The sequence below is a fragment of the Camponotus floridanus genome, unplaced genomic scaffold, assembly GCF_003227725.1.
Source record: "Camponotus floridanus strain SB8 unplaced genomic scaffold, Cflo_v7.5 scaffold134, whole genome shotgun sequence".
Classification (NCBI taxonomy): domain Eukaryota; kingdom Metazoa; phylum Arthropoda; class Insecta; order Hymenoptera; family Formicidae; genus Camponotus; species Camponotus floridanus.
Genome location: NW_020229253.1, coordinates 173,084 through 196,615, shown reverse-complemented (window position 1 = coordinate 196,615; position 23,532 = coordinate 173,084). Strand labels below are relative to the sequence as shown.

Here is a 23,532-nt window from a genome sequence, read left to right as displayed (position 1 = left end):
ACGTATGTAGACACTTGATATGACAAAGTGCACATCACGAACAAGAAATCGCAGTGTTACTTTGACGTATGAGCGAACGAAACTAGAGTTTTAGAAGCGTATTTAGCGGGTCAAGCATTGGAACGGTGAGAGATTTTCCCCGCGTGTCGTGCGATGTCTCAGCACTTGAGTCTGGCTTCGAAGTAAGTAGCCCATAACCACCTGCCTTTTACTTACTGTAACGAGCCTCCCCCACGAACAAAGGAAATCTCCACGCTGCTGATGGAATCTAATGAAAACTGCGAGCCAAGAAATGTACGATCGCTAGTTGCATGGGAAACACCGAGACAGCAACTCTACTTACGTGCTCCATATAGAAACTACCATTAAGCTATAGAATAAACTTCTTTTTGTTTGTTAAAATAATCATTGCCAAAAAACGCTCATCGATTTGTTATTATATCCGATGACAATAACAAGGTGAAACGAATCGACGAATCTCAGCGAGGCTCGTCGAGCATGTCAACGGTAAGCTGACTTAGTTAAGGATATTCAATATCATCAATGTGTAATCGTAAAGGACACCAGTCGCCAGACCTCTCAGAAGGCGATGCTTGAAACAAGCAGGAGATCCGCCATAAGTACGTCCGAGCTAGGGCTCTATTCTGATCGCAGTGATCGATACAACAGGAGTCGTTACGGTTTGATTGTAAGGAAATTTGCAATCGGAGTTATGATTGTGGTAACAGTGATACTGGTGAGTGATTGAGAGAAAATCGAATTACAAATATCATTAATTAATTACGCGTTATCATTTATCTTGTCGCTAGAAAATATTTTAGAAAGAACAAGAAAGCGAAAAAAGCATATAAATTAAAAATGAAATCATTAATATCACTTATTATATTATAATAAATTATATTATAATTTTATCAAGAATTAAGTTATTTAATTTACTTTATATAATAAATCTAGTCACAAATCTTCGAGAAAGTATCAAAAAGAAAATAGAACATATAATTTAGTTTATTTTCTTTTAGTTCATTTTCATAATTTTACTGTGATTATTTTTTTCTATTTATAATAAAAATAAATATAATATATAAAAATAAAATAACTGCTATTTCTGATCTATATATATATATATATATATATATATATATATATATATATATATATATAATTATATGTATACTTGTACTAATTTTAATAAGTAATTATATATTATCTAAGTTTAGATTTTTAGTAGTAAATTCTATATAACAATTATAAACGCCATATAATAATCTTACAACGAATAGCTTGAAAGTGATGAGCACTTAGCTATAGATATTTTCTTATATATTTGAATAATAGATATCTTATTCTTTATAACATAAACACGAGCGTGTACTTAGCAATTATGATTGTCATAGCAAATCAATGACAATGATTCTATGAAGAATCGTTGTCGATGGCGATGAAGAGTCATTGATATCGTATTACAAGTAACTTATTAAAATCTTATTAAACTTCAAGGTTAAGAATATAAAATAATTCACTTGTATAAATAACACGATTCTTAATTATCTTTATGCACGTTTCATTATCAAACATTTTGTTACACATTTCGTCGTACACGAACACAATAGCCTTGCACGATAAAATGTCCTCAAAATGATGCATCCTGTTTCGCACGATTTTGTTGCACGCGTCAGGGAGACATGATAATTAAACGGAGTGGAGTTCTCCGCTAGTTTCTTCCACACATCAGAAACAATAGACATAATTATATTTCGCACGTTTTCTCCGGTGATTAATGTCGGAGGCGTGTGTGGAATTGTAATTTCACCGCGAATCTTAGAGTATCCCTTACATGCATGGCGAGCCAAGCGAGCAAGAATTTCTGCGTGCTTCGCATATAGAGCGTTAACTATGTTTCGCGTACGAATTAACAGCAGCGTCCGCTACTTTGAAAGAGAGTTAATTACTTCAAAAGCTCGACAAACATCGCTCGAGAATCTATTAATTATTACTCTCAATCTCGCGATTCATCGCGCTTCCTCATTTTTTTCAATTAAATCGAGTTGGACATCGAGGTTTTATTAAGAGTTGGCTTTGTGTGACACTCTCATGAGAAAGTAGCCCAATGTCAATTCCTGGTTAATTAAAGTATCATAAAGAATTTATTAAATGTTTACTCGGATCTCTGTACAATATTTTTTCAATATTATAAACAACTCATAATTTTTATTAACATTATCTAACTATTATCATTATCTATTAAATTATATTAAAGATTTTTGATTAAATTTTATAATTTGCTATGACTGTATCAAGTGTTGTAAATATTATATACATGTAATTCAATTTAAATTAATTTTTAATTCCACCATAGGTGGCGATATTTATGTACGATTTTACTTCCGCCACATCAGGAAACAGTAAAATGAATCAGGAAACGAAGCATATATATATACTACAGAATGCTCTCAAAAAGCCACCTAATTTTGCGAAAAAATCTGCGAATTCTACAATCCTATCCGAAGCTACAATGCTTCATCAAGCCGACGCCTTTTATATGGAAGATCGTTCGGACGATGAAAAGTATGACGATTTTGTGCAAGGAAATGCAACGAGTGACGTAATGATGGATGAGGCTAACATGATGGGTGGGCCGGAGATGAGAGCGCAGAATCTGCATAACTTCAAACACCGGAAGAGAGTGTTGAAGTCTGTTGAAGATGCTAGGGAAAACGAGGAAGTCGAGACCAAGCAATTATTCGACAATCATGCGATCGTTTATCGAGTAAGACAAAGGTAAGCGAGACATCACGTGTCGCGATCGACACCTGCGATTATTTTAAATAGCACGTCCGCTTTCTCCGATCATCACATATCGAAAGAAACAAATATCAATAACTGAAGATGTTTCTAACTTAAACGATCGGCAGATTATAAATGTCAATTTGGCGCGATGTTGTGACCTTTGAAGAATTAACATGCTTCGCGCAGATTAACATATCGCTTTCATCAATATTATTGACAACGATGATCTTCAATATATTGTCGACATCCTTTCTGATTGCGAAGAGTACTTTCTACGTTAGATAACATTAAGTAATTGCGCGCGATAAATGATTTCTTCTAAACTGTATAAGAATTAATAATGTCATTTATCACATTTTTACTTGATATGTAAAAGGAACTTAATAACATCATGAGAATTTACATAATATCTCAAGTAATTCTTTTTTATTAGAATGAGATGACAGCTTTCTTTCTCTTATCATTTCACAAGATATAAACACCCGGATATGGACGAGGACATGAACATGGAAACTCGACCGATGCCGTTTCACTGGGAATTGAAGACGCCGCATCCGACATCATTCAAGCGTCCTAGATATCCGCAGCTGTCGCAGTACCGATACCCACAATCGTCCAGGAACATACAGGACATCATCAAGTACCTAGCTAACAACGTTGCAGTGCCAAATCGCGGCATCAAGTTCACCGGCGTCTATATGAATCCGAAAAAATACGATCTCACCCCTACCGTAGGGGAAATGATATCTAATAGTGATAAATTCGAAAATGAAGAGATGTCACCCTATTCCATCAAATCGCAACATAATAACGATCCATTTTACCAGTACAAACCGAAACACCCGGCGGACGTTAACCTTTTAGCCACATCTAACGTGAGGTTTGTAATAAATATTATTTATATATATAAATATTTAACGAATTAATCGAACGAATGCATTCCGATTCATCTTTTCGTTTGGTATATATAAATATTTAATTAACTATTCGACTGATTGCGTTCCGATTCGCTTTTTTATTCGATATATATAAATATTACACTTAAGTGTGAGTCCAAGAAGCAGATTTCAGATATTCACTGTAAGTCAGCCGCTCCTCGGATGATCGGGACGAGATTTAAACGGTAGTGCCGCGAAATGGTGTAGAATTTTATGCAAAAAGAAAGAAATCGCTATTGCGTCCGGAAGTCGAGATATAAATTGACCGTTTTTCGTCTGCACGCGGACGATCGAAATCGTGCACGACGCCGCGCATATTCGCCACGCCTGCCTCTCTCGATATTCACTGTAACGCGGCGAGTAAAATGGCAAGCCGAATGCAATCGTTCGATTAATTCCTTAAATATTTATATATACCGAACGAACAAGTGAACCAGAATGTAATCGTTCGATTAATTGATTAAATACTTATATATATCGAATAAAGAAGCGAGTCGGAATACAATCAATCGAATAGTGAATTAAATATTTATATAAACCAAACGAAAAGATGAATCGGAATGCATTCGTTCGATTAATTCGTTATAAATATATATATAAATATTTAACAAATTAATCGAACGAATGCATTCCGATTCATTGCATATTTAATTTGCATATTTAAATACATAAATATTTAACGAATTAATCGATCCATCGCTTTACCGCACTCGTAGTATCGGATTACAGTGGGACGACTCTCGTCGCTTCTACTCACGCAGATGGCCGATCTTTTTTATTTAATATTTCATTAATTATTGCGACAATCCCAAAATACAGATCATTCCTTCTTAATTTGAGCCAATCTACTTCTTTATTTCGTTAAGTTCGAAAATTGACGGACACCCTGTATATTTTAAATTACATTTTAAATTATTACATGTGACATTATTATAAGATTAATTATTAATAATAATTATTAATTATAATATTAATTATAAATTAATATGAAAAATCTACGTAATTTATACTAATCAAATAATTCTTTTTTAGATTCTCACCGGTCGGAGTACACCGTTACAGTCCTTACTATGATCCTTTATATCCTCGACCCATGTTCAGTTACAACAAGCCGATTATAACGGAACCGCAGTACGAAAGTATTAACTCCTATTCGACGAATACGTACACGAAAAACCGCAAACCAAAGCCGTTTAGCGTGATGCTCGATATTTATCCTATCACAGATATCATGGAGCAGAATAAGAAGACATCGTGGGCGAGACCGCAAGAATCTACGGATAATTACGATTCTAGAAGACCTCTTCATTATAATCGTATGCCGAAATTTCACGCATCATCCCCGATCCCGATCCCTCTTATAGCTATACCCAGTCCTACAACTTTATCAGAAGAAGACGAAAAGCAACAAATGATATTTCATTTGAATCTGTATCCTCGAAAGAAGAGTAAGCTCAACAGGTACAGGTCTTTAACGATTTAATTCTTTTTCGATTCTCATCTCACTTATCAATTGAATTTGCTTTGAAAAATAGACTTTAAATTTGTATCATCACTGATAATCATAAAATAATAATTATTTTGTGTGTATTTTCTATTTTTATAGGCAGAAAAATTAAAAAGGAAAGTTATATTGTATAATTTATTCCAAATTTAATTTTTAGGCACGATATCATCGATCGATCGAAATTAATGAGAACTCAGGAGCGACAGCAATTCGTGAAGAAGATAATGTCCCCCTTGGAATCGATTGCTAAACATTTAACCGATCATTCCGCGATCGAAGAATCGAAGTTCGAGAATCAAAATTCAGAAACGACCAGTATATCGATAACGCGATATCACGAGATGAATCTGGACGATAAGCAAAAGAATGGAGATCTTATGTTAAATAACGATTCAGAAATTTATTCAGATCTAAATAACGGTGATAGTGGTATCGTTGGGGATACTACAATATTTTCAAATCATAAATTAATCCTAAATGAGGATTATACTAGCACAGAGAAATATGAAATAAATGCACAGAAAATGATAATGAGTACGGAGAAGAATTTCGTGAATTGCGATAACACAACGATAATCGACAACAACTAAAAAGCCGAGAAAAAAAGCATCGATTTTTCGAAAGATATCGATGCTATTGAAGCATTTTAATGCTTCACGATTTTTTCAGCTAGGATTGAATTGAAAGTATAAAGTATAAGTGAAAATTGAGAAAATTGAGAGTTGAAGTGTATTATCGGATATCCTTTAATATTTTGATATTCTATTCTAATGTCACAGGAAAAAAACGAAAGATATTTGACGTCACATTCTGTTTCATTTAAACTATCAAAAGTATTTTTAGACACAATGCAATTGTTTTCGTATTTTTGTTTGATATATATTTTTATTGTGATTTTTAATCTTAATCCCCCCTTTTTATCTGTATCTATTTTAAAACTTTGTGAACGTTATATGAATTATGTGTTACATTATTAATTTAAAGAATATTTCAGACGCCAGAAAGAACAAAAAATCATTAACTTGTAAAATTATTTATATCTATAAGCAAATGTACTTATAGGATAAAAAGAAAGTTTTGACTAGGTTCAATAATCATACGACTTCATCATACTAATCATACCACTTTTATTAATCAGAAACAAGAATTTGTCTTTATTGAACATTTCTGGAGAAAAGAATGACGTCAATATATATGCCACGTAATCAGCTAAAAATTTTAATACCATGTTTATAATCCACTCGAATACAAATTGCTTCCTTGACATTTTCATTGAAGACATGTGGATCAATTCTCTAATAACTTTTAGTGAGAACGATTGAGAGATACTCGTTGCTTACATAAGATTGCTTCATAAATCTTGCAATACTAAGCATATGATTTACGTTTATGGATACGAAATTGTCAAACCAATTGAAAAATGTAATTGCAATGTAATAATAATACAAAATAATCTCGAAAAGGATATTTTGCATACAAATTATATTATAGCAAATCCCCAAGAAATTTCAATTCGATTTGAGATGATATAATTATATCTGATATATGTTTACTTTAAAAAATAGATATTAAATATGCGATTAAAAGTTTGATTTATTTATATAATTTATTTATCATAATTGTAGATATTATTAGATATGTGTCGTATTCTTTTATCAAATACTTAAACATAGAATCTTAAAAAAAATCAAAATTAAATTATACAAACTTAAATATATATATATATTATCAACTATAAATGTATGATAAAATGTACAATTTTATTTTATCTTAAATATATGGTATTATATTACAACAGGGAGAACGCTCGCGATTTTTTAACAACATAAGTGTAACTTGAATATGAAATATACAATCTTATGGGGTTAGTAGTTTTACTTAAAATTACTTACAAATAATATTGTCACATTTTACAAATCATATACTTTATTACATGCATCTTAAATCGTATTTACTTTTTACAATACAAATATAGCACCATCAATTCATTTGCTTGCTTAATTGTTTGTCTAACTAGTGATTTTTAATTGTAAATTTATAAGTTATATATTATTTTGATAGTTTTGTATCTTCCAATACAGTTTTCATCCAACACTATCATCTTCAAAAAATCTAGGACATACACGGTACATCATAAAAAAGTTTAGGAACCACCACTTTTAAACAAATTTTTTAATCGATTTTTTCTTAATAACAATTTCACACATGTATATATATATATACGTTTCTTTTTTTATTTTATATATTTTAATAAGAGTATCTTAATTAACATTTTCCATCAGAGGAACATTTTGATTGTTGAATTAATTGTGAATATTAAATAAACGATTTACTAAAAGACAATTGAAAAACTTTGCTTGGAAAAGAAAAAGTCGATGTAGTTTAAATCTTTCTGATTTAAGTCTCTCTCATGTTCTCGAACCCAGCGTGCTCGGATGATAAAGCGTCGTGTCGGCACCCCATTCATATGGACCCTCGTGGGGACCTAGAGTGACTATAGTACCCTGGCCTAAAGTCGTATGAGATCCAGCACTGACCATGGCAGGCCCGGAAGACACGTAACTAAGAGGCGGTCGTGGTTGATCGCGCAAACGCGCATGTTTCACTTGCCGCTTATATCTGAAAGAGAAACACGAATTGCGACATTTTCGTTACGCGACCTCCTTTCTAAACGGCGTTAAAGTGTGTAACAAAAAACAGTGTGTAGGCGACCTTAACGCCTTTACTGCCAAGTAAATTTCAAGCCATGATAAATTATCCCGAGATGTCAAAAAATATGAATTAGGAGAGAAATAAAGATAAATTATTACTTGATGTAAAATTATATAAAAAATATTATTTAGCTTCTCTATATTCTAATACACAATATATATATATATATATATATATATATATATATATATATATATTGTTAAAATGTTATTGCAATATTACAGAGAATTTAAAAAAATTAATTGTTTATCTAACTTGTGATGAAAAATTGATAACTCAAATATTACAGAAAATTAAAAAAATTAATTAGATTTATTAAAAATAGCAATAAAAGCAAAATGCATATCGAAAAATAAATTTTACATAGCTTTAATTTAAAGAGCTTGCTATTAATATGTACAAATTTTGTCATTAATAACTTGAAATTTTTTTTAACGATAATACTTACTTCGAATGCATACAGCACAACGTACAGCTGGATATTATGGTCGCAATTCCGACGAGGACCGCTATTGCCAAGACCCATATCTGCGTCATGGAGGCATCGGCTCTCGCCACTATAGCGGCGCAATGCTGTACCTTTTCTACATGATAAGCCTTGTATACCTTTTTTAATTCTTGATTCTTTGGATCGGTCAGCAACGCTCGCATCTCATTCAGATCGTAAGATTCCTTGCCGACCATCTGAAAGCACGAGCTGGTCGACGAAAAATCCAGAGAGTTGTCGTCTTTCGAGTAAAATTGCGTATCATACACGTTGACACTGATAGGTAGTGAAAGAGCCTGTTGGACCGCTTTCTCAAAGTCCTCAAGTGTTTTCCTGACCTCGACCGGAGGTTTGGAAAATACAAATTTCAACATGTCGCGATCTCGCAGCAAAAAGATTCGCACAGTAATGTTAGTCTCACGTCCTGGTATCACCGAGTTGTTGGCTGACACGATCATTTCCATAAAACCGTCTGCATATCCAGCCATAGATCCTGTCGTCCTGAGTTCGCCGGTGCGTGCGTTCAAGGATAACTGTGACGGAATCTCTGTCTGCGACATAGCAGGATCGACCAAGGATGTGAAGGAGACCTTGCTCATGTTATAGTTGACGGGCAACGCGCTGGAATCATCGTCGTAGGCTTCTAGGGTGATCAGACTCGTGTCGATGGGCACATTCAAGCGCACTCCTAAAGTCACATTGTCTTTCTTGAAACGTGGCTTATTATCATCAATGTCCAGTACTCTGACAAGAACCTGTCTCTCCGAAGGATCCTGTCTGTTGTACGGTTTCGGCACCACGTCCGACTTCTTGGAAGAGTATTTGAAACACTTGATGGTCAATAAATGAAACTCAGTGGTTTCTCGATCAAGACGACCATTTGATTTGATAACGGCGGAATTATTCTCCAATCGCTCCACTAGAAAGAGACTCGCCTCGTTCCCGTATACTATTTCATAATCGATCATTCCATTTTCACCAATGTCTTCATCGATCGCTTCGATCACACCGACCTTAGTGCCCACCGGCATCTCTTCCGGAACGTTCAACTCGATAGGCGGACTGTCAAGATTGCGTTTAAAGTGCGGCTTATGATCATCAATATCGTTCACGATGACTTGAAGTACCCTAGTCGCCTGTTGCGGCGGCTCGCCAAGATCTTGAGCGACCAGGATCAGCGTGTAGCTGTCCTTGGTCTCTCGATCGAGTAATTTTCGCGTGCTGATTAACCCGGTGTCACTGTTGATTTTAAAGGCGCTCGCGTCTTTGCCAAAATTGCCGTCTTCTAAGAAGCGGAAGGTGATCCTGCCATTCGGTAGATTTGGATCGTCGGGATCGGACGCCACTACTTGGAAAACTGGACTGCTGATCGTAGAGTTTTCCGCGATGTAGGCTACTTCTTCTAACGTCGGCCGGATAAACAGCGGCACGCCATCGTTGCTCACCACGTCTCCAATGTACAGAATAAGATTCGCGTCCGAATTTAAGGCCGGATCTCCGCCATCCTGCGCTCTTATTCGCATATTGTACGGTTCGGTCCTTCCTTTGCCTGTCAATGCTCGTGCCGAGTAAATCTCGCCGGTCGTATGATTTATTTTGAATAGTCCTGAAAATGATCAGCGCAATTTGCAATGAATACTTTATTAAATTATTCCGAAGCTATCTTATCTCTTTCCAAATTATAAAAATCTTGCTTGTAATTTTTTTACATAAAAAATATTAATACATATATTTTTATATTTTATATTTCTTATGCAAAGAAAGAGACAGAGAGAAAAAATTACAATTTACAATTAATTTTCTTTTTTACAACATATGACAAAAATTTTTCGTAAACAATGATTCAAATAGCTTTATTTTCTAATCATATATATTTATAGTTTACACTTATTTTAGAAAATATTTTTTAAATTAACATCGAACGCGTGTATTTATTTAATCTTACCATTGGCCTCACCCTCGTCGATAATTTCGAAATAAATCATCCCGCCTTCACCTTCATCCGGATCGGTAGCAGTGATGTTCACCACGCTGATTCTCACCGGCGCGTTTTCCGGTATCACCGCGGTGTACGATTCCTGTTCGAAGTTAGGAGCATTATCATTCACATCGAGGACATCGATCGTCACCAAGGCTCGGCTGCTTCGTTGCTCGGCTCCACCTTGCGGCATGTCCGATGCCACGACGTAAAAACGAAGCACCGATTGTCTCTCTCTATCGAGGGTCGTGTTCACAGCGATCTATAAATCATTCTTTTTATTTTTTTATTCTGGTAACGAAATATAAAATTTATCTAAGAGATGTCTAACAAATTAAGACTTCTTTTAAAAATAGTTTAGTTTTTTTAGATGCTAATTTTAGATTAGAATATCTTTTGAAGAGTATCTCTCAGATATTACAATTCCGACATTATCATCTTTGATATTTTATGTTGCAGAATTTAAATTAGTTAATTAATTATTGAAGATTTTTACCTGGATATTACCCGTTATAGGATCCACCTCGAAAAGATTGGCATTTTCACCCGTCAAGGAGTATCTGACTTCACCATATCCTCTTTGAATTTCCTGTTCAGTATTTGAACTATCCATATCCGTCGCTTTCACATTAAGCACGATTTTCGAAGGCTTTGCCGACTCCAATACGGAAATCTTATAGTCCTTTTGACTGAAAACTGGACTGTTATCATTAGTATCATGAATTTCGACAATTACATTGGCCTCTGACATCTTTCGTGTAATATCGTAATCTTTAGCGAGTGCTCGCACTTTGAAACGAATAAACTGAAAAAAAATAAGATCAAAATTTTGATGTTAATTATAGTAATTTATTAGTTTTCGATTTTCAGAATTTTTTATCGCAAAAAGTTTCTCATTTTTACAGTTTCTCTATTTAGCAAAATAATATTCTCATATTTCTTACCTTCTGATTCAGCGTTTCGTAATCCAGTCTCTTGCTTAGTACGACATTGCCACTCTGAACGCCTACATTGACGTAACTTTCGTCATCATTCTCTCTCACCAATTCGAACCTCTGAACCGGATATCCGGTCGTCGGCTCTTTCGCCGATAACATCAATAGCGTTGTGCCCAAGGGTTGTTCCTCCGGAACTGTGATCTTTATCGTCGGATTGTTCGGCGACCATCCAGGATTCGTGAACGTCGGATTGTCGTCGCTGTAAGCTTGAATGTAGATAGTCACCTCCACTTTTGCCTCTTGCTCATCTTTATTAACGAGAGCATTTAAATCCCGCGCTTGCACCGTTAAAATTACAACAGCGGCCACTTGATAATCCAACATCCGGTTAACGGTTATTAAACCAGTAGTGGAATTTATACGAAATGCCGTTTTGTAATCGTAAGAAATCGTGCTCTTCAAGGCCACGCCAGTTTTATCGACAGCTTTTATCGGTTCCACTAGAGAATACTCCAAATATGCGTCCGTGTCGGGATCAGTCGCGACTACCTTTAATACAGGCTCACCTGCATGTAAACATTTTTTATGAAATAACAAAACAATTGACATATAAAATGTTAAAATTTCAAATTAAATTAATCTGTGCAATTTATTCTTTAATGTAAATTTAAAACTCAATTTTTAAAAATTTTTATCTACTATAATGTTTAAACACAAAATGTTTCAGAATCTCTAGGATCTTTCAATTTTAATGACTTACAATTAAATATAAAATGGCTATTATTTAATATAAATAGATATATAGTTGCGAATTTAATAAATGTTAATTGTTAATAACATACCGATGCTCGCACGTTCCGAAACATAGACCAGATATGTTGATTCGTTAAACGTCGGTGGCTTATTATTTACATCTATAATGTTCACTGTCACAGTAGTAGTAGCAGTTTCCTTGACAGGTGTACCAGAATCAACGGCGTATACGATGACCTCGTATTTTTCACCACCGGTCTCCAAATCCAACCGGGCATCAGGTGATACAGTTATAATGCCAGAACTGTAACCAATAAAAATTTTATTAGCTATTGATATATTTAGATCTTTCTCATGTATTTTATATGAATCTTGCGAATTGAAAGAGCGGAAGAAAGGAAACTAAACATGCTTTCTATAATACTTGGATTATCCAAGCAAATTTATGTCGCACCTAGAATCGATGACAAAATTATCTTTAGAACCGGATGCGATGTAATATTGCAACAGGTTGTCTCTTCCATCGGGATCATTCGCGACCACCCGAATCACTTCCGTTCCGGGAGACGCGTTTTCCAAAAGTCTCGCTCGATATGTATTGGGACCTGGTAGATTCGACTTGTAATTTCCTCGAAAGATGGGTTTCTGATTACCGGGAACACCAACGCGAACGAATAGCTTTGCCTCGGAGTACAATGGCGGTGCTCCAACATCCGTCGCGTGGATTATTAATTCATAAATGCCTCTTTCGGTGTCTCCGGAACGAACCGGTTTCGATATAGTTACTTCACCTGAGTCTGGATTAATCTGCAAATTTTATGTTATAAAATATGAACATTCAAAAAAATTTTTGAAATAATATTTAATTATATTATAAAGCTTAATAATCACATTTTTTAAATGTGTCTTTTATGAGATTAAGTAGTATAAGATATATTTTGTATAATCATAAAAACATCATTTAAAAACATAAATGCTATTTTAAAAAAGTAACACATCAATTATAATATATAATATATTATATAAATATATTAATTAATATATACTTATTATATATTAATATTAATTAATACATGTTATATAATTTAATTTATATATGTAATGTATTATAATTGATGTTATCTAAAATAAGAATAATGCTTTTAATAAAAGAATTAATAATATTTTGAATTAATAATTTAAATATTAATTTAAACATAATTAAATATTAAATATTAATTTACAAAATTACTAGATTTTTAATGTTAATTAATATTAAATATTATCTTGATCAAAGAATTTTATTATTAAATATTTTAAATATAAAATAAATGTATAAATTATCGATTTCTAGAAACGTTTCGATAACGAACCTTGAAGACATCATCTGTGATACTATTATGCCGGCTGATCGAATACAAGATTCTTCCGTTACCCTGCATCGGTCCATCGACATCGGTCGCCCGGACGAACATTTGTGGATCGAAGCTTGTAGCATCTTCGCGAACTGTCCTAGAATACTCCGCTTGCTCGAACACCGGCTTATTGTCGTTAACATCATCGAGCTCGATGAGGATATTGACAGCGGATACTCGACCACCGCCGTCTTTTGCCTCCATCGTTAAAGAATAGGATTTTTGCACCTCGTAATCCAGTTTCTTCGCCACAAATATCCCGCCCTCCTGTGAATCGGTTCTAAACTTATCCGCGCCGAAACCTCGCAATGTGTATGTTAACTCGCCGAAGGAACCGCTGTCATAATCCTTGGCGTAAACGTCACCGAAACGAGTGCCGGGTTCCGCGTCTTCCGAGACTACCAGTTTGTAGACTGACTGAGAGAACTCAGGACTGTGATCATTGGCGTCTAAAATCTGAATGTGCACCCTGGAGGTTGCCACCTATAGCATAAAATATACTGTAAATATATGTAATAAGAACTATCTACATTCAACAAAATAATCAGCGAGATGTTTTGCACGGAATTATATTGTCTGAATTATTTTCAATTAAAATGCAAAAAAGTAAGCAATAAAAAATCATAATCAGAATTGTGCTGACCACTTCGCTGGCTACGGTCGCGACAACATCAAATTCGAGTTCTCTTTTTGTGGAGTCGTCAACGTCGTAGTCGAGAACATTAACGTCCTTAGCCTTGATCACTACTGGTACTCGACCCTGAGCTTCCTCGGGACTGACGGTGAATGCTTCACTGATTCCAGAATATCTCGGCACATCTCGTAACGCCAGGAAATACTTTGCATTGTCGCCCACGTCGCCGTCGCTCACAATCATATTCAGACCTGCTTAATCATTATGTTGTCAAACAAAAGATCTTCTTGAATTATAAAAAAGAAAGATAAGAAGACAATAAAGATTTCAAGTCTTATTTTCGTTAAATTTTTCTGACTTATAAGTGTCAATGGAAAGAATAACAAAATAAAAAAATGTAAAAATATTTTTTTCAATTATTTAATTTTATAACTAATTGGATTGTCACGATTTTTAGATGGCTTAATGACCTGGCAGAGGAGTGTCCTTTCCAATATCCTCGGAGATCTTGATGCTAAAGTAATCCTCATTGAAAACGGGCACGAGGTCGTCCACGTCCGTCACAACGATCGTGACGATCGACGTCGCGATGTCGGCTGGTATCTCGTTATTGATCAGCTCAGTGGCCTTGACTTGGAAGGTATAGATACCGCCATTCTGCAAAATCCTGGGATCTTCGCGATCGAGAGATACATTGGTCGTCACCAGTTTGCCGATGGTTACATCACCGTCGCGAGACATCTCGAGATCAAAATGGCCCGCGTCTTCGTCCTCCAATGTTAACAGTAAATTCCTAGATTGACCCGTGTCGCCGTCGCGAGCTCGCACTATCAGAACCGTGTGACTAGCTACGGTGTTCTCCGGAAGCGCCGCGCTGTAAGGCGCATTCAGGAAAATGGGTGGCTGATCCTGCGCGACAAATTTTGCTGAATAAAAAAGAATAGTAATAACGCTCCAAGTAGAAAATTGTTTCTCTATTTTTAAATATCTATCACCTTAGCATCATCGTTATTATATCATAGGAAATTTACATGAAATCATAAACACTGAAATAATTAGACTTGCAATTTTATTTTGTATTATTATTAGTCGACTAAACTTCATTTATTTTTCTTATATATCCATAGATTGAATTCAGCATATTTTCTTTTTTTAATTTAGGAATAATAAAGAACAAATCAATAAAATTGAAAAATTAAGCATATTCAATAGAGCGAAGACTATGGCATAGAAATAAAACTGAAAGACTCGTTACTTTAGCGCGAGTAAGCTGTAAACGTTATTCGCGAGTTGTGACCTAAATCTCCACTTGACAATATTCCTACTGACAGGCAGAGATTGAATAACTAGTTTGATGATTCCCTACTAATTTTATCACAAACGACGTTATTATCCAATGTAAGATCATCGTCAATTATGTACCGGTTATTTCAGTTATGATCGAGACCTACTTACCTGAACGTCGAGAACATCAACGGCAACGGTCGCTCTAGCCTGCAATCTTTTTGACGGATCACTAGCTCCATCAACAGCTAGTAAATTAATCAAATACGAGTTCCTCCTCTCGTAATCTAACGGTTTTGCTAGCGTGATCTGAACATCATATTTGCCCTCGGCGAGCTAAAAGAAGTCATTAAGATAGGTATTAGATGTGTACCGGTACATTAATTTTTTTTTTGAGACAAAAAATTATCTTAGAAATGAACTAAAAAATTTAATATACAGATGTAAATTTAAATATATATTTCTAATAAAATAATTCTAGTAAAGTAATTTAATTTTTTTAGTAATTTGTTTATTTAATTTGTTTAGTTTTTTATATATTTCATACAAATTAATTACCTTTTCTGTAGTAATGTCGAAGACTTCGCAAACGTCATCGTCGCGCGATGCCGCGACGCATTGCACATGAACATCGGCATTGACACCACCATCTTGATCCGTGATGATGATCGTATTCGAAGGCAGCAATAGATCACCCACGTGCGCGCTTTCCGGCACCCTGGCCGCGTATGGACGATCATGATACACCGGTGGATTATCGTTTTCGTCGAGCACCGCTATTTCGCGACGAAGAGACACCGTGTTTGGTTCCGATCCAGCGACACCTTCGTCTGAAACGGGTAAGTTTATTCCAATTAAATCTAAATTGATTAAAATTTAAATTAAATTAATTTTCTCTTGAGAACAATATATTAAATAATTCCAATTAATTTAAGTATTTATTATTATATCTAATCAATATTAGAGATATTTAATTGTACATATATTCAAGGAGACATAAGATCTTAAAATTTATTAATTTTTTTAATTATATAGATTTATGCAAGTCTTGCTGATTTTTTTAAATATTTATAATATTATTTATATTGATATAAAAAATATAAAGAAAAACAGATGCACATATATAGACGATTGGTATAATAGATTATTATTTAATATTACATATAGATACATAGGTCTACCTGTTATACTAATGATGACTTCGATGAGATCTTGCGCCTCCCTATCTAAGGCTTTCCTCAGGATCACGACACCGGTCTCTCTGTTGACGGTAAAGTATTCGCCGCTGATCGAGTAATGCAATTTAGATTCTTCAGGATCTTCTCCCTGAAGGGTGTAAACAGGAGCACCAGGCGGTGTGCCCTCCGATACAGCCAACCTGGCCATATCTCCACCTTGAACGAAATGGGGCGCCCTGTTTATCACCTGACTCCATGACGAAGACCACGTGGAGATTAGTAACAGCAAAATCGTCCACATCGTCACCTGCAATCGACTCGTGCTTTATCGAAGAGTTAACAGTTCTGATATGAAAAATAACCCGTAAATAAAATAAATTAATTTATAAATTAATCAAAGATGATTAAAATTACTTTAAAGTAAACATTAAAATAGGAAAATCATAAAATAGAAATTAAATTTATAAATTAACTATTCGAATATAAATCAAAATATTAATCATATCTTTTTATTTTATTTAAATAATAAAAATTGAAATTAGAGGCACTATGTTTATCTTAATTAAAATGGAAAGATATCTATTATTCTTATTAAGCAGACGTTATTGAATACACTCAAATTCTTACATCAGGGTTCATCGATCTATTACTCGAAAAGCTACAACATGCGCATACAAACGAGTGTATACGGATAGGAAATGGCAATAGCGTGAGTAGGATACAAGGATTCCGAAGATGTTTCAATCTTCGTTTAAACGTGACTCTACTTTTAGCCACTCTGCGAGAGAAAAAAGTTCAGCGTGCAGGCGACCGGTATATACTTCCGACAATCTTTGCAATCTCTCGCAATCAACCGATGCAACATGGCAGCATCAGAATGCATTTTTCATGTTTGAGCGAAATGCCGTTAGAAATCAGATTTCATTTTAGGAGTTCACTTCGTGTTCCGGTCTATATAGGAAAACTCGACGACGACGTGACTAAATCGAATTGTACAGATTTATACCGGATGGAAAAGCGTGGTGTTTTCACTTTATATCTTTTAAAGAAATCTAACGAACGAGAAACGTGAAGAAAATTATTTTTGCGTGCTGTTTTATGAAAGAGAATTGTCTGACAATGAGTCATAACTGACTTTCTGAGAAAATTTGTATATGTCAAAAGAAATTATTTTTTTATTTAGAAATTTTATCTTACTTAGGAAAAAAGAACTTCGAAAAATATAAAAATATAATACAATATAATACAAAATATAATAAAATGCACAAAAATACAAAAATTACGTACTTATAATAATTTTTTTACATAAATATCTAAAAACAATGTTCTAAATAGCTTTAGAATAATACACGTGTCGACTAAATTTGCAAATTCAGGATCAATATTAATAAAGTGAGCACAGTCTTCCCGATTATGATAATAGCGTGCGTCTTTAATTAATATTCCCACGCAGTATCCGCGGAGGAGACATCGGAGCGAGATACGTTTTATTATTAATATCGCGTAGGCAGATAAGACGCATCACGATGTTATTAGGTACCAGGAAGAAATGACGCTGGCAAGAGCAACAATGACATACAGCGTGGGGTAATGGCTCCGCATTTCCTCGACGCCTTCGTGCGTGCAGAGTAACCTCGACTTCCGCGTTCAGCCGGCCGCGGCCGCCGTCAGGGATCGTCTCCAGGAGAAGTAATTATCAATCGAGCCGGAGGAAGGAAATTTACGGTTGCCAGCACTTGCCTCTCATATATCCTACAAGTTCTCGAACGCAAATCCCTATTTATGCGCCGGTCGAGAAGATGCGCGTGTTGCAAAATGCAACCTTCCGCAATGAAAATACGTTACGAAGCATCATGCAGAAGCAAGTTCATAGGACGAAACAGTGCTTTAAATTACACGATAGCGTCGATGATTGCATGTACTTATGTGGCTTCTGGAACCTGCGAATGTTAATGTGAATTTTAAATCTAACAATTATTTTAAATGACAGGATACTTTTTTAGGTTGAAAAATTTTTTCTAATATATATATTTTCTCTTTATAATTTTAGCTTTATCCGCGATGACGTCATAATGTTGGTGAAGACATATTGCATCTGGCTTTCATCATTGTTGCTTGCTATCGTGCCTAGATAGATTGCAATCTTTGAATTAAATGAATAAAATAAAAATCAGATAATATAATAGTTAACTTTGAACTTAGCGTAACGAAAGAAACCAGAAATTACCATTTTAAAACTGCGATTCCTATGTATAATATAATTAATTTTAATTGTTGCATTGTTGCCAAAAATAATCCATATAAATTTATATTTTATATGCACTAAAATAAAAATACTCTTATGATACAATAAAAAGAAGTAAATTTAATAAAAAATAAATAAAATAAAAATAATATTTGATGAGTAAAGTGAGTAATATTGAGAATTTACGATATTCGTTTATCCGAGGTGAAAATTTCGAGGAGCAAATAAAACTTCTCATGCGACTAATTGAGAATCAAGATTTTGTAATCACGACTTTTATTTTTATAGCGGCGAGTTTAAATGATGTGCAGCGTTAATGAGATTTAATGCCTTATTTTAAAGCAAACTCGATTTCTCCGACATATTTGGAGTAATTCGTAAAGTTGAAAGGTGTGAAAACTCCGTGACGGTGATAACCGCGTGCACATCGGAATACGACACGTAACAGAACCTTAAATAGAAACGACCGTTAGTGTCAGTCAAGTATAAAATGATACCGAGAGATTGAATGATGGTTCTACGACCGCAGTGATGCAGTGAAGTAGAAACCAATATGCGACTCGCATACTACGAAATTATTTAAAAATGTATACTTGCGAAAGATCGCCGTGATATCATAATTACTCTACATTTAATTATGTCTTCTTACAGCTTTATAATTATAATTTCATGACAAACAAATTTGTCATAATTATCTATACGAAGATTCTGTTGTTTATGTATTTTCATGTCTGAGAATTTAAATTTACATATATCGATAGGCATGTGAAAAATGCGTTGCAAATAATATAACCGATATTTAATTTGGAATTTTCGTTAATTTTCGTTATAATATATTAATGGTATTTTTTTATTACAAGAAAAAGCAAAATAAATCAGTTTTAATATAATTACCGATTTGTACTACTTTTTCAAAGGAATTTATTTATCGCAAATATTAGTAATAGTCATTTCATTAATATTATTAATAGTAATCATTTTATTAATATTTTCCATCTTATAAGTTATTCAGCACAGAAAAATTTCTTCGATATTTTAATAAGCGTTTTACAAGAAACAAACTTCCACGAATAGATACAAGCATGATATATTAATCATTTCTCTGAAATAATTCTTACAGATATATCTGATGTATTAAAATGCATATTCTCTTTTTTGTGGAATAAATATCTTTTCATCTGTAAAATTATTTTTTTCTCCGGTGACTTAAATAATTTTTTAAATAAAATTTTTAAAAGATTATGTGTTACACAAATAGCACACACTATTATATGCACACACTATTATATGTACATTACAATTATTAAATACTTTAATTTATCATTTTTAATTGCATGAGCAGAAAAAAATAGATCTGATTTATCCCACATTTCTTGTTTAGAAATGTAAATAATAGTACAGGAACTGTAATCGAAATTATATAAGTAACAAAATTCAAATAGATTCATTCTAGAGAAGCAGGGAATAAAGAAACAAAGAAAAAAAATAGGACAAATAACAGAAAAGACAAGGAGAAACAGAGGCAAAGAGTGAGAGAGAAAGAAAAAAAACCGTTACACCCCTTTTTCTCTGGTCTCCGTTACGTTACGCACTTGGAATCTTGACACCGCGTGACCAGGTGATGTCAGGATGAATGACGAAGAAAAGGAATATCCTGCTGCGCACGCGCGCGTACGTATCTTCTTATAGGTCTTCACTTTCATTAGTATACACTTCTCATCGAAAGATATTATCAGAAAATTTTGGAGTAAATATTCAAAACTTATAACTTCTGATTCTTTTTAAAATAAATACTCGAAAAATAACGAAAAATATTAATCCACATAAAAAATAAGAAGTTTCTCGCTAATATAGCATATGATTACTTTTGAAATAAATTTTGCTCATCCTTTTTTTTGAAGGATTAATTTTTTGAGTAACAATCTCCAGAAATTATTCATAAATGCCAAAAGTCACAGTTCATCAAAAAAATTTTCAAATCCGTGACTATGCAACTTTTCATGATATTGTCCCTTGAATTCAAGTCCCTTGAATTCTTATTGTTAGACAAGCCGCAAACTTGCTGGTCAGAACTGGTTTCCTTGCAGAATGGCGAGAAAGATAACGAGATTTTGAGCAGACTTACACGGCTTCGTTAAACTTTCATTCAAAATTGTGTTTTTTAGTGTATTAAAAATTTTAGCAATACTCCAATTTTTGAAAATTCAAACATTCAAATGCAAACTAATTTGCTAGAATGATAAATTAAAATATATAATAATTAAAATATATAATAATCGATAAATTAATGCATTATGCGATATTTCAATGATTGGAATTATTATTTTATTAAACGCGATACTGTGAAAACTTAATAATTTCTGACAAGTTTCTAATCTGGTTGCGGTATCACCATTCCACGGATGTCGAACAAAAACAGCGATACCGTTGCGCCAAGAAAACGTCGTTGAAACAAGACGATATCCTCAATCGATGACCTCGATTCCTCAATTTACAGAAGCATCGTAGTCAGACCCAGTCCGATTGTAATTTCCTCCCTTTCTTTTATGTCATCATTTTTATTGTACAATAAATTTGTAAAATAATCTCCGATATTCAAATAAAAATAGTAATAATTATGCAGAGTATGGCTAACAAACTTAAAAGAAATGGAAAATGGCAGAGAAATCATTTTGATAAGATAAAAGAATTCTGGCACAATAAACATTCTCCTTTCTTTTGGCATGAGATAAATAAAGATAATGAGAATTTCTTCAGCAATTAAAGCGAAGTAGCATTACAATCCAGCTTAACAATTTTTATATTATTTTAGGAGACAAACATACGAACTAATCTACAACATTGTTTAATATTCTCCGTCACCCACGCTGCAAAAACGAGAGCTGATCCGTCAACACAGACCCTTCATTATTTGAACAGTTTCTTCCAACCAAAAGTAAATTTAGGGGTCAACGTTTTCGGCAATTAGCATCTGCTTGCTGAGGACAATGAATCCAAGAATTCCATCTCCATTAGCTCAGAAAACTTACCTTCCAAAGTCGCTCCGAGATCTCGTGCGCTGGCACAACACACAGTTTATCACCTCATCGTGTCACGATACCGCACGTGCTATGTTCCTGCGCACTGCTCTGTATGTTCACTTAAACGTATCGGTGGAACCGCGTCGAATCCGCATGACGCACCTGAGGACAGGTAACTAAAAGGACGAGCGGGTGCGAGCGTGTCTTTCTACCCTCTCGGTCTCATCGGACATCGGCGTCGTCTCAGACCGAAAAGAGAACCGACCGGTGTCTACCAGCCAATGGACAGGTCTACACTGCATCCTAAGAAGGTATGTGGCCTCCACCACGGGAGTAGAAGGTATGGAGAGAGAGGAGTCGCGCGCCACAGAATAAGGAGAGTCTATAGTCCGCACTCGGTAAAATCCGCTCGAGGACGACGACGATCCGAGAGACGAGATTTTTTTCTCTTTCGTTGCCAGGATGTCGAATGACCCTCCGGATTCGTTCGATTTAATCTTCAACCGCCGGTGAAAGGGTTGCGCAAAAGATCTTGAAGAATTTGATTACGTGGCTTACGAAGCAATTTTCCTACGATTATACAATTAGAATTAGGGAAATTTTAGCTTTCTTTTAAAATTAATTTTATTTATTTAAATATATTTAAAAATTTTTTTAAATAAATAAATATATATATAAGCCTTTAGAAAAATAGAAATTTTCTATATTCTATTTTATTTAATACCATAATATTAAATTTTTCTTATAAAAATTTTTAATGCAAAATGAATTATGTCTTCCACGAATAAACGAGTTGCTGATTGTGATGTGTGATTTGATAATAATGAGGTATGACAAAAGTTGTAGTGAGGCTGTGATGAGAAGTCAATCGATGATGAGAATGGAATTGCATCATCAGTTTTCTTGACATTTGAAACAATCTTAAAGCTGTGACCTTTCGATATAGCTTTTTAATTACATAATATATCATCAAATATACCAGCAGGAAAAAATGATTTTGTCGAATTAAATTTGTCTATATCGAGAAATAAAATTAATTCTATCTTCAGCATACAAGCGTTGCAATGAAGAAATAATTGAGTCAATAATTATAGTTTAAAGAGAAAACTTTGTAAGAGAGAAAGTAACATTTTTTCATTCAATGAAGCGTTTATTTTCATAAAAATGTAATTATCTCCTTTAAAATCCTCTGTTTATCGTCTCTCCTAAGTTTCGAGAGCTGCTTTAATTATAACAAAACATTGCCATTTAAAATTAAATCTATTTAAAAAATAATATTATTGCAGCATTTAATTGCATTAATATATGAATTGTATATCAATTATTATAAGTTATATTTTATTATTATATCAATTATTATGAATTATATTGTTTTATATCGATTTATGTAACATTAATATTGTCGATTAAGTCGAGCATTTCGAAAATCAAGTCTCGATATGGCATCGCAATCTTAAACCGCAGTCGAAACGATCTCTCTCACGAGTTCCTCGTTCTCGTCTATCTCATCAAAGAGATGGTTGAAAAGGTCTCTCCAGAGCATTTAAGATGTACAGGCTATAAAAGAGCAACGTTAAAATGCCGAAGGCTCGGCGTGCCTTCATCTCGCTCCATTCCTTACCCCGTTTCTCCTCTCTCTCTCGCTTCTTCATAGCCGGTGGGGATAAAAAGGACGCG

At 34.1% G+C, this 23,532-nt stretch overlaps 2 protein-coding genes across 2 annotated transcripts; one reads left to right on the top strand and one right to left on the bottom strand.

Moving 5' to 3' along the window:
• Nucleotides 1–6,074, top strand: LOC105250338. The gene is made up of 5 exons (XM_025406188.1): nucleotides 1–736; nucleotides 2,357–2,778; nucleotides 3,260–3,667; nucleotides 4,758–5,186; nucleotides 5,390–6,074. Exons 1-5 carry the CDS (start codon nucleotides 590–592, stop codon nucleotides 5,820–5,822), a joined length of 1,839 nt encoding a protein of 612 aa, XP_025261973.1. The 5' UTR covers nucleotides 1–589; the 3' UTR covers nucleotides 5,823–6,074.
• A 1,406-nt stretch (nucleotides 6,075–7,480) lies between these two features.
• On the bottom strand, nucleotides 7,481–22,159 carry LOC105250346 (cadherin EGF LAG seven-pass G-type receptor 2). Its single transcript, XM_011256381.3, has 14 exons — nucleotides 21,865–22,159; nucleotides 16,594–16,897; nucleotides 15,971–16,242; nucleotides 15,584–15,748; nucleotides 14,599–15,037; nucleotides 14,138–14,379; nucleotides 13,453–13,977; nucleotides 12,555–12,907; nucleotides 12,190–12,404; nucleotides 11,354–11,913; nucleotides 10,906–11,214; nucleotides 10,377–10,671; nucleotides 8,393–10,037; nucleotides 7,481–7,851 (listed from the first exon to the last, which is right to left on the bottom strand). Exons 2-14 carry the CDS (start codon nucleotides 16,889–16,891, stop codon nucleotides 7,641–7,643), a joined length of 5,529 nt encoding a protein of 1,842 aa, XP_011254683.1. The 5' UTR covers nucleotides 16,892–16,897; nucleotides 21,865–22,159; the 3' UTR covers nucleotides 7,481–7,640.
• Between the last annotated feature and the right edge of the window lie 1,373 nt (nucleotides 22,160–23,532).